This window comes from Ranitomeya imitator, chromosome 1, assembly GCF_032444005.1.
Source record: "Ranitomeya imitator isolate aRanImi1 chromosome 1, aRanImi1.pri, whole genome shotgun sequence".
Classification (NCBI taxonomy): Eukaryota; Metazoa; Chordata; class Amphibia; order Anura; family Dendrobatidae; genus Ranitomeya; species Ranitomeya imitator.
Window position 1 is genome coordinate 360,403,062 of NC_091282.1, and position 13,080 is coordinate 360,416,141.

Here is a 13,080-nt window from a genome sequence, read left to right on the forward strand (position 1 = left end):
TTTGAAGGTGTTGCGTATGCGTTTGTTTTTGCCTACCAGTGACTCCAGTGGTGTTCGGCTATGTTCAGCAAATAAATTGGTGAATATTGCAAATTCAGCAATCGTAATCTGAACCGAACATTGAAATATATGCTCATCTCTACTCCTGTGCACATTAAAGGGACTCTGTCACCTGAATTTGGAGGGAGAAATTTTCAGCCATAGAGGCGGGGTTTTCGGGTGTTTGATTCACCCTTTCCTTACCTGCTGCCTGCATGCTGGCTGCAATATTGGATTGAAATTCATTCTCTGTCCTCCATAGTACATGCCTGCACAAGGCAATCTTCGGCAATCTTGCCTTGTGCAGGCATGTACTACGGAGGACAGAGAATGAACTTCAATCCAATATTGCAGCCAGCATGCAGCCAGCGGGTAAGGAAAGGGTGAATCAAACACCCGAATACCCCGCCTCTATGGCTGAAAATTGTTCCCTCCAAATTCAGGTGACAGAGTCCCTTTAATTAGGCTGTCACTCTGCAGACCTGTTCAAACCACTATATAAACACAACAGCAATTGCCAGTTATTACCATGACTTAGGCTACGTTCACATTAGCGTCGCGTCGCTGTTGCGTCGGCGACGCAGCGGCGATGCACGGAAAAACGTTTTGCGACGCGTGCGTCGTTTTTTGACGAAATCGGACGCAAGAAAAATGCAACTTGTAGCGTTTTCTTGCGTCCGACGCTAGCGTCTAAAACGACGCACGTGTCGGAAAACGCGTGCAAAAAGACGCACGCGTCCCCTATGTTAAACGCTGCGTCGCCGACGCAACAGCGACGCACATTAGCGTAACGCTAATGTGAACGTAGCCTAAGGATGTTAAACACACATCTATGCTATGAATTCTCAATGGATCCTGTAGCCAATCTATGACTTTGGAATTGTAACTAATTTTTTTCACTGGAGTCTTATAATTCACTAATAAAAAAAAATATATGTATATTTTTAAAAGTTTGTGAAGCTGGATTTTTTCTTTTTCCTGCCACTGATTGCATCCAGACATGAACGCCCTCCATGCTCCAAACTATATGGGATTCCTATGATGGTGAGCTCGATCTTTTACTCATTGTTACATGCTTAGTCTGCATCTCATAAAATACCATATAGAATGGTCTCTAGTATGTGATACACGCCTATAACGTCTACAGTATATAACCTTATGGAGCATATGGAAAGGGGTTACTGCTTTAAAAGGAAATATTCCAAGATGGCCTAGGTTGAAACTTCAGTTAAAGATATAGTATAGAAATGTGGTTGCAGTATTTCAGTATTACCTTAACAATAGGATGTCCACCAGGTGAAGCCTTCACTGCACCCCGACTTCCTTCTGTTTCATAATGAGCTCGATGATGAGTCCTTGGTTGTACCTCTATTCTCAGTTCCAAACCCTCATACTGGAAGGGCAGTGGCCAGTCTAGTGGTGGTAAAGAGGATGACCTGAACACAAATTACATACGGTAACTAATGTAATTGTTTAAAATATTTTCCATGTCAATTAATTAATAATTATCAATTATACAAACTTTTTTGTAACACTTTAAATTTACGGGATTCAACACAGACTAATCTTCATATAAAGATAGTGACACAATTTTATGCTTTACCTAAAAATTGGACTTTGTCCTCCAACTCTTGCTTTAGACCAGGCCAATGCTGAAGGCACAGCCAAATAATCCATCCCTACATTTTCTTTCCTGGTTTGAGGGAACATCACATTGTTTTCGTCACTTACACATACAGATGCTCCAGCGGAAAAAGTCTTTGCAGGACTGGATGATTCCTCAGTCCTGACAGGTGCAACAGTTTGTTCTGCTGATGTTCTTCTGGCTTTTTGTGGAATATTATCTCCTCTTTCTTGAGACGATGCTATTGTTTGTTGGCTGTGCTCTGACGGCTTAGGAGAAGCCTCAGCTTCAGAAGACAGATTTTCATCTCCCAGGCTTCCCCTACGTGAAGGAGAAGGGGAAGGTGAGCTGGTATGATGGATATTATCTTCATTAGAATTTGAGTACCTTCTTTTGCCACATGGTGACGTAGGCCTTGAAATTTGGCCTTGAGCATATGGTGACAACAGTTCTTCTCGAGATGAAGTTGAAGGGCCTGAAGGACCACTTTGCCAAAATTCATCGTTATGGACACTCCACGGTTTTGGTGAACCTCTTGGTGATCCAAGAGGAGAAGTCAGTGTGAAACGAGATGCAGCTTCATTAAGCTCTCTTTCCACCTCTTCACACATTTGTCCAAGAGAATCACAAGAGGATGCTTCTGAAGAAAGAATGCTCCATGAGGAATGGCTACTTGCTGGACTGCGGCTAAGAAAAGAGTCTCGATACACATATGGATCTGGGGGTAAGAAAAGTTGATCACGAAGTGGTCTCTCATCCCACATGTCTGTTTGGCTTTGCTCTTCTTGTTCTCCATCACTATTTGAGGGTGAATCACTTGTTATACGTATACTGGGACACTCAAGGAAGCGTGAGCCCCCAAGTGGAATAAACCGAGATGGCTGGCTGATGAACGTTCCATTTATGTCATGATCTGAGGATCGTCTGGGTGGTGGTGAGTGCATGCCTGCCCTACTAATGCATCCAATTCCACCTCCTGTTCCTCCAGAACCGCAAGTATTCAGAGAGTCCGGGGACACATCATTGGATAGTGTAGGGTCATCTGATTCCAGATCTGCAGTGGTGTGATAAAGATATAAAAAAGTTAAAAAATATACAGTAACTGGATATATGAATCCTTTTAGTAGTTTTTCAGCTTTGTATTATTTCCTTTTGGCTATTAAACATTACATGTTGTTAGTTTAATGCCTTTGCATTAAATATTAGACATTGCTTTTATAATTATTTTGTATTGGTATGCAACACTCATTATGCCTGTCCCTTTTACTTTTGAGGGCATGAAATATAACCCAAAGCTAATGATAAACTGTATTAGGACACGGGATACGGTGCCACACAAAAGGTTGATACATAAAATGAGAATAATGGGGATAGGGGAAAATATGTGTAAGTGGGTTAAGAGCTGGCTCAGGGATAGGAAACAAAAAGGGTGGTTATTAATGGAACACACTCGGACTGGGTCGCGGTTAGCAGTGGGGTACCACAGGGGTCATTATTGGGCCCTCTTCTTTTTAACATATTTATTAATGACCTTGTAGGGGGCATTCAGAGCAGAATTTCAATATTTGCATATGACACTAAACTCTGCAGGGTAATCAATACAGAGGATGACAATTTTATATTACAGGATGATTTATGTAAACTAGAAGCTTGGGCTGATAAATGGCAAATGAGCTTTAATGGGGATAAATATAAGGTCATGCGCTTGGGTAGAAGTAATAAGATGCATAACTATGCGCTTAATTCTAAAACTCTGGGCAAAACCGTCAATGAAAAAGACCTGGGTGTATGGGTGGATGGCAAACTCATGTACAGTGGCCAGTGTCAGGCAGCTGCTACAAAGGCAAATAAAATAATGGGATGCATTAAAAGAGGCATAGATGCACATGAGGAGAACATCATTTTACCTCTATACAAGTTACTAGTTCAACCACACTTAGAATACTGTGCACAGTTCTGGAGAAGAGCGACCAAGGTTATTAGAGGACTGGGGGGGTCTGCAATACCAAGATAGGTTATTACACTTGGGGCTATTAAGTTTGGAAAAACGAAGACTAAGGGATGATCTTATTTTAATATATAAATATATGAGGGGACAGTACAAAGACCTTTCTGATGATCTTTTTAATCATAGACCTGAGACAGGGACAAGGGACAAGGGGGCATCCTCTACGTCTGGAGAAAAGAAGGTTTAGGCATAATAACAGATGCGGGTTCATTACTGTGAGAGCAGTGAGACTATGGAACTCTCTGCCGTATGTGTTATGAATAGATAATTCAGAACCACAATGGACTTTGAAGTTCAGAGCACACAAGTGACCTGACAAAAACCACAAAACATAGGACGAGCTCTGAGACGTGGAAACTCTGCTGACCGCAATCCCTAAACCTATCAAACCACACTAGAGGTAGCCGTGGATTGCGCCTAACGCTCCCTATGCAACTCGGCACAGCCTGAGAAACTAGCTAGTCCTGAAGATAGAAAAATAAGCCTGCCTTGCCTCAGAGAAATTCCCCAAAGGAAAAGGCAGCCCCCCACATATAATGACTGTGAGTTAAGATGAAAATACAAACACAGAGATGAAATAGATTTAGCAAAGTGAGGCCCGACTTACTGAATAGACCGAGGATAGGAAAGATAGCTTTGCGGTCAACACAAAAACCTACAAACAACCACGCAGAGGGGCAAAAAGACCCTCCGCACCGACTAACGGTACGGAGGTGCTCCCTCTGCGTCTCAGAGCTTCCAGCAAGCAAGCAAAACCAAAAAAGCAAGCTGGACAGAAAATATAGCAACAAAGTAACACAAGCAAAACTTAGCTTATGCTGAGCAGACTGGCCACAGGAACGATCCAGGAGGAAGCAAGACCAATACTAGAACATTGACTGGAGGCCAGGATCAAAGCACTAGGTGGAGTTAAATAGAGCAACACCTAACGACTTAACCTCATCACCTGAGGAAGGAAACTCAGAAGCCGCAGTACCACTCGTGACCACAGGAGTGAGCTTGATCACAGAATTCACAACAGTACCCCCCCTTGAGGAGGGGTCACCGAACCCTCACCAGAGCCCCCAGGCCGACCAGGATGAGCCATATGAAAGGCATGAACAAGATCGGCAGCATGGACATCAGAGGCAAAGACCCAGGAATTATCATCCTGACCATAACCCTTCCACTTAACCAGATACTGGAGTTTCCGTCTCGAAACACGAGAATCCAAAATCTTCTCCACTATATACTCCAACTCCCCCTCCACCAAAACCGAGGCAGGAGGATCAACAGATGGAACCACAGGCGCCACGTATCTCCGCAACAATGACCTATGGAATACGTTATGGATGGAAAAAGAATCTGGAAGGGTCAAACGAAAAGACACAGGATTAAGAACCTCAGAAATCCTATACGGACCAATGAAACGAGGCTTAAACTTAGGAGAGGAAACCTTCATAGGAATATAATGAGATGACAACCAAACCAAATCCCCAACACGAAGTCGGGGACCCACACAGCGTCTGCGATTAGTGAAACGTTGAGCCTTCTCCTGGGACAAGGTCAAATTGTCCACTACATGAGTCCAAATCCGCTGCAACCTGTCCACCACAGTATCCACACCAGGACAGTCCGAAGACTCAACCTGCCCTGAAGAGAAACGAGGATGGAACCCAGAATTGCAGAAAAACGGTGAAACCAAGGTAGCCGAGCTGGCCCGATTATTAAGAGCGAACTCAGCCAACGGCAAAAAGGACACCCAATCATCCTGATCAGCAGAAACAAAACATCTCAGATATGTTTCCAAGGTCTGATTGGTTCGTTCAGTCTGGCCATTTGTCTGAGGATGGAAAGCCGAGGAAAAAGACAAATCAATGCCCATCCTAGCACAAAAGGCTCTCCAAAACCTCGAAACAAACTGGGAACCTCTGTCAGAAACGATGTTCTCTGGAATGCCATGTAAACGAACCACATGCTGGAAGAACAAAGGCACCAAATTAGAGGAGGAAGGTAATTTAGACAAGGGTACCAAATGGATCATCTTAGAGAAGCGATCACAAACTACCCAAATGACCGACATATTTTGAGAGACGGGGAGATCCGAAATAAAATCCATAGAGATATGTGTCCAAGGCCTCTTCGGGATCGGCAAGGGCAAAAGCAACCCACTGGCACGAGAACAGCAGGGCTTAGCCCGAGCACAAATCCCACAGGACTGCACAAAAGAACGCACATCCCGCGACAGAGACGGCCACCAAAAGGATCTAGCCACCAAATCTCTGGTACCAAAGATTCCAGGATGACCAGCCAACACCGAACAATGAACCTCAGAGATAACTTTATTCGTCCACCTATCAGGGACAAACAGTTTCTCTGCTGGGCAACGATCAGGTTTATTAGCCTGAAAATTTTGCAGCACCCGCCACAAATCAGAGGAGATGGCAGACACAATTACTTCCTCTTTGAGAATACCCGCCGGCTCAGGCAAACCCGGAGAGTCGGGCACAAAACTCCTAGACAGGGCATCCGCCTTCACATTTTTAGAGCCCAGAAGGTACGAAACCACAAAGTCAAAATGGGAGAAAAACAGCGACCAACGAGCCTGTCTAGGATTCAACCGTTTGGCAGACTCGAGATAAGTCAAGTTCTTGTGATCAGTCAAGACCACCACGCGATGCTTAGCTCCTTCAAGCCAATGACGCCACTCCTCGAATGCCCACTTCATGGCCAGCAACTCTCGATTGCCAACATCATAATTTCGCTCAGCAGGCGAAAACTTCCTGGAAAAGAAGGCGCATGGCTTCATCACCGAGCAATCAGCACCTCTTTGCGACAAAACAGCCCCCGCTCCAATTTCAGAAGCATCAACCTCAACCTGGAAAGGAAGCGAAATATCTGGTTGACACAACACAGGGGCAGAAGAAAATCGACGCTTTAACTCTTGAAAAGCTTCCACAGCAGCAGAAGACCAATTGACCACATCAGCACCCTTCTTGGTCAAATCGGTCAATGGTTTAGCAATACTAGAAAAATTACAGATGAAGCGACGATAAAAATTAGCAAAGCCAAGGAACTTTTGCAGACTCTTCAGAGATGTCGGCTGAGTCCAATCATAAATGGCCTGGACCTTAACAGGGTCCATCTCGATGGTAGAAGGGGAAAAAATGAACCCCAAAAATGAAACCTTCTGAACACCAAAGAGACACTTTGATCCCTTCACAAACAAAGAATTAGCACGCAGGACCTGGAACACCATTCTGACCTGCTTCACATGAGACTCCCAATCATCCGAGAAGACCAAAATATCATCCAAGTATACAATCAGGAATTTATCCAGGTACTCTCGGAAGATGTCATGCATAAAGGACTGAAATACTGATGGAGCATTGGCAAGTCCGAATGGCATAACTAGGTACTCAAAATGGCCCTCGGGCGTATTAAATGCAGTTTTCCATTCATCGCCCCGTTTAATACGCACAAGATTATATGCACCACGAAGATCTATCTTGGTGAACCAACTAGCCCCCTTAATCCGAGCAAACAAATCAGATAGCAGCGGCAAGGGGTACTGAAATTTGACCGTGATTTTATTTAGAAGGCGGTAATCAATACAAGGTCTCAGCGAACCATCCTTCTTGGCCACAAAAAAGAACCCTGCTCCCAATGGCGATGACGACGGCCGAATATGACCCTTCTCCAAGGATTCTTTTACGTAACTCCGCATAGCGGCGTGCTCAGGTACAGATAAATGAAACAGTCGACCCTTAGGAAACTTACTACCAGGAATCAACTCGATAGCACAATCACAATCCCTATGCGGAGGTAGGGCATTGGACTTGGGCTCATCGAATACATCCCAGTAATTAGACAAGAACTCTGGGACCTCAGAAGGGGTGGATGATGAGATAGACAGAAATGGAACATCACCATGTACCCCCTGACAACCCCAGCTGGACACAGACATTGATTTCCAATCTAATACTGGGTTATGGACTTGTAGCCATGGCAACCCCAACACGACCACATCATGCAGATTTTGCAACACCAGAAAGCGAATATCCTCCTGGTGCGCAGGAGCCATGCACATGGTCAGCTGGGTCCAATACTGAGGCTTATTCTTGGCCAAAGGCGTAGCATCAATTCCTCTCAATGGAATAAGACACTGCAAGGGCTCCAAGACAAACCCACAGCGCCTAGCAAACTCCAAGTCCATCAAATTCAGGGCAGCGCCTGAATCCACAAATGCCATGACAGAATAGGAAGACAAAGAGCAGATCAAAGTAACGGACAAAAGAAATTTCGACTGTACCGTACCAATGGTGGCAGACTTAGCGAACCGCTTAGTGCGCTTAGGACAATCGGAGATAGCATGAGTGGAATCACCACAGTAGAAACACAGCCCATTCTGACGTCTGTGTTCTTGCCTTTCAGCTCTGGTCACAGTCCTATCACACTGCATAGGCTCAGGTTTATGCTCAGATAATACCGCCAAATGGTGCACAGATTTACGCTCACGCAAGCGTCGACCGATCTGAATGGCCAAAGACATAGACTCATTCAGACCAGCAGGCATAGGAAATCCCACCATGACATCCTTAAGGGCTTCAGAGAGACCCTTTCTGAAGATTGCTGCCGAAGCACATTTATTCCATTGAGTGAGCACAGACCACTTTCTAAACTTCTGACAATAAATCTCTATCTCATCCTGACCCTGACACAGAGCCAGCAAATTTTTCTCTGCCTGATCCACTGAATTAGGTTCATCGTACAGTAATCCGAGCGCCAGAAAAAATGCATCAATATTACATAATGCAGGATCTCCTGGCGCAAGGAAAAATGCCCAGTCTTGAGGGTCGCCACGTAATAAAGAAATAACGATCTTAACTTGTTGAACTGGGTCACCAGAGGAGCGAGGTTTCAACGCCAGAAACAGTTTGCAATTATTTTTGAAACTCAGAAATTTAGCTCTATCTCCAGAAAACAAATCAGGAATAGGAATTCTTGGTTCTAACATAGAATTCTGAGCCACAAAGTCTTGAATATTTTGTACTCTTGCAGTGAGAAGATCCACACATGAAGACAGACCTTTAATGTCCATCACCACACCTGTGTCCTGAACCACCCAAATGTCTAGGGGAAAAAAAGGCAAAACACAGTGCAAAGAAAAAAAAATGGTCTCAGAACTTCTTTTTTCCCTCTATTGAGAAGCATAGTACTTTGGGCCTCCAGTACTGTTATGAATAGGTAATTCAGAACCACAATGGACCTTGAAGTTCAGAGCACACAAGTGACCTGACAAAAACCACAAAATATAGGACGAGCTCTGAGACGTGGAAACTCTGCTGACCGCAATCCCTAAACCTATCAAACCACACTAGAGGTAGCCGTGGATTGCGCCTAACGCTCCCTATGCAACTCGGCACAGCCTGAGAAACTAGCTAGTCCTGAAGATAGAAAAATAAGCCTGCCTTGCCTCAGAGAAATTCCCCAAAGGAAAAGGCAGCCCCCCACATATAATGACTGTGAGTTAAGATGAAAATACAAACACAGAGATGAAATAGATTTAGCAAAGTGAGGCCCGACTTACTGAATAGACCGAGGATAGGAAAGATAGCTTTGCGGTCAACACAAAAACCTACAAACAACCACGCAGAGGGGCAAAAAGACCCTCCGCACCGACTAACGGTACGGAAGTGCTCCCTCTGCGTCTCAGAGCTTCCAGCAAGCAAGCAAAACCAAAAAAGCAAGCTGGACAGAAAATATAGCAACAAAGTAACACAAGCAAAACTTAGCTCATGCTGAGCAGACTGGCCACAGGAACGATCCAGGAGGAAGCAAGACCAATACTAGAACATTGACTGGAGGCCAGGATCAAAGCACTAGGTGGAGTTAAATAGAGCAGCACCTAACGACTTATCCTCATCACCTGAGGAAGGAAACTCAGAAGCCGCAGTACCACTCGTGACTACAGGAGGGAGCTTGATCACAGAATTCACAACACGTATGATGTTGTAATGAGTGATTCATTACTTAAATTTAAGAGGGGATTGGATACCTTTCTTGAAAAGTATAATGTTGCAGGGTATATATACTAGATTCCTTGATAGGGCGTTGATCCAGGGAACTAGTCTGATTGCCGTATGTGGAGTCGGGATAGAATTTTTTTCCCCAATGTGGAGCTTACTATTTGCCACATGGGTTTTTTTTGCCTTCCTCTGGATCAACATGTTAGGGCATGTTAGGTTAGGCTATGGGTTGAACTAGATGGACTTAAAGTCTTCCTTCAACCTTAATAACTATGTTACTAAGTTACTTGAAATAAGCTCTGTGTTCTGATATGTAAAAGCTATGATCAACAATTCATCTGCACGTGATATCCCAAGAAACCAAAAATAGTCAACTTAGATCCATTTCATGGGAGCATAAGATTTTGACAGGTCTCATGCTATTCATGCTTTTCATTACAGGGAGAAACAACCATCCCTCCCCATTTAAAGCCTTATTGTCTCATCCCAATATTGTTTCTTTTTATAGTGAGACAGGCAAGAAAACTAGATAAAATCATAAGAGCCAGGAAAGAGAATGTTTGAACAGCTTCCTTGAGGCAAAGGAGGTGACAAAGGATATATCCTGGAGTGGATAATGCTATGATTTAAAGGGACACTGTCACCTGAATTTGGAGGGAACAATCTTCAGCCATGGAGGCGGGGTTTTGGGGTTTTTGATTCACCCTTTCCTTACCCGCTGGCTGCAATATTGGATTGAAGTTCATTCTCTGTCCTCCGTAGTACATGCCTGCACAAGGCAATCTTGCCTTGCCCAGGCGTGTACTATGGAGGACAGAGAATGAACTTCAATCCAATACTGCAGCCAGCATGCAGCCAGCGGGTAAGGAAAGGGTGAATCAAAAACCCCAAAACCCCGCCTCCATGGCTGAAGATTGTTCCCTCCAAATTCAGGTGACAGTGTCCCTTTAATACTCATAATATAAAAACATATGGTACATACATGAAATACATGTCTAGTTAGGTTTTATCTATGCCAAACATTAAAAGTTTGGGATGCAACTGGCGATAGTGAAAAGGGGCAGGCATATCATTGGACAACCTGTGCAGACTCACAAGGGTCCAAGAGATAAGGGGGCCAATTTCCACCTTCAAGGGAGGTAAAATTTAGCATTACGATGAACTATTGGACTGCAAAGGATCCATATACGGTTCTCGCACATGAGTTTTCTTCTGCTGTGTCAGCCTGTGATAGTGAATATTAGGTCTCAGCACTCTAACCTCAATTCACCCACCTGCCTCTTATATGACGGGGTTGAAATATGCAAATATCTTTTGATGGCACATATGGATGTATAGATATGGTTGCATAGAAGGTACCTGTTTGCACTGATATACTATATAATGTTTTGAGACCTTTAATATGCATGGTGATTATATATTTAGAGAAAGGGCCAGACAAAGAATGATTGATTTGAAAACAGATGAAGTCTTTAACTCAAATATAGTTGGTAAGGATACTTTGATGACGGTATCAATGTGGAGTTTGTTTTGCTTGCGTGTGTCCTTTAACCTATAACATGATCTTATAAAATTATCTTATCTTTTTACAAAGTGTGCATGGTTGACAAGTTGTGAAATAATGGAAATCACAGGATTTGAAGACATGTTAATGATATACAAATGAAAAAATATTGAAACATTTTCAAAATCTCTCAATCTATTTAGTATTGAGTATGAGCGCCATGTGCAGTAATACATGCAATTACAAGCTTTAGAATTCTACAATGATGTATTTAATGGTTGTATGAGGAATGCACTTGGACACGCAAATCATTTAGATCTGCTAATGGTAGCCACCTTTGTAATTGCCAACCAATGACATCACAGAAAAGCTTGATGGGAAACAAGTTCAGAGGTGCAGTAAGCCACGGTAGCACGTTTAGGCATCGCAAGCTGTTCACAGTAGCACGAGCAACATGAGGCCTGGTGTTGTCGAGTTGAAAAATGGTTCCTGCCCTGAAACGCTTTGTTAAAATGGCTACTTCACTGAATGAAGATGGGCGTCACAGAAGGCATCAACCAGTGTTTACACAAACCATCAGGAAACATTTTGACAACATTGGGCTACGAGTCATACGTCAAGCTACAGATGTGTAAGGGGTGACAGAGGCCGTCGTGTGCCTCCCCCTCCTTGAACAGTGTTCACATTAAAGACGTGCAGTCCCTTAGAGTTTATGAATGTTAATGTATTCGTTTATTGTCATTTTAATGTGTGTGTACTTTACATGTATTGTGCATAGGGTTAGGGAATGCTATAGGAGATAGAATATAAGGGTAGCAGTAGAATAGGAGAATCTTAGGAATAGATTAGTGGAGCACCATAGAGATAGGGAATGAGAGTGTTAGAACATGCATAGATAGCATAAGGGGTTTTCTAGACAGGGAGGAGTTACAGATGGGTGTAGTACAGAGCAGTGGGTGATAGTGAATGAACTTCCTGTTTAGTGGGGAGTAGTGATACAGCAATGAGAGAGAGCAGACAGAGAGCCGTCGGAGAGAAGTTGCTGATGCAAGAAGGGTCCCCAGGCTGAGCAGTATGCAAGTGGTCACCATCTTATGCGGTAACCATTCCAAGGAGGATCCGGGCCTATGGCCAGGGACTAGACAGAACTGAGCACACCTTTCATCTTTCCCTATTAAAACCGGACCAGGGGAATGGGAGGAATTTGGTGGACCTAAGGGCACAGATACTGCAGAAGTGAAAGGAGAATCTGCGGGACAGAGATTGTCAAAAGAGGCAGAGATTGCCGGGAGAGACAGAGATTGTCAGACGAGACAGGGTTATAAGTATCTTCTGGAAGGAAGTTGTCAGAGAAGGCAAGGAAAGCTATAGGAATGCCAAGTATGGACATGGAGTCTGGAGTTGTTTGTGCAAACCCTGAATCAGAAGCCAAGAATATGGAGCAAGAGGGAATCCCAGTGTTTACTGTAAGTGTCCTGCTGTGCACATCTCACATACAACAGACGGGACACTATGTTTCCTTTGTGGGGTGCCAGGGTGTGAGAACACTACAGCTCATTGCCACGACTACCATCCTGGACACCTTACAGATGTTTCATTGACCCCACGCAACCACTCTCGTAGGCTAATATGGTGCAGACCAAGATTGCAGTGGAGGTTTATCCTCTTCAGCTACAAGTCCTTTTTTGTATTAGATGCAATGAAAACCAGAAATTGGTATGGTAAGCATATGGGCAACACCATGTAGAAGCCTTAAGAAGTGAACTTCACACCAGTTCTACTCCCAAGGGTGGCATAATGTACTGTAGCTAGACACTGGGGTCTTCATTCCAAATACATTAACAGCTCAGTGTTACATTGATTTGATGGGGTGGAATCAGCCTTACAGCCATTTCTC

At 43.9% G+C, this 13,080-nt stretch overlaps 1 protein-coding gene across 2 annotated transcripts in view; it reads right to left on the reverse strand.

Annotated features, from left to right (window-relative positions):
- NFATC4 (nuclear factor of activated T cells 4) overlaps positions 1-13,080 on the reverse strand; it is a 190,662-nt gene that overhangs the window by 79,765 nt on the left and 97,817 nt on the right. For both annotated transcript variants that reach the window (XM_069761042.1, XM_069761051.1), the window contains exons 2-3: positions 1,643-2,717; positions 1,313-1,475 (exon numbers count right to left, since the gene is read on the reverse strand). In XM_069761042.1, the coding sequence (XP_069617143.1) occupies positions 1,313-1,475; positions 1,643-2,717 (1,238 nt within the window). The remainder of the gene's footprint in view (positions 1-1,312; positions 1,476-1,642; positions 2,718-13,080) is intronic.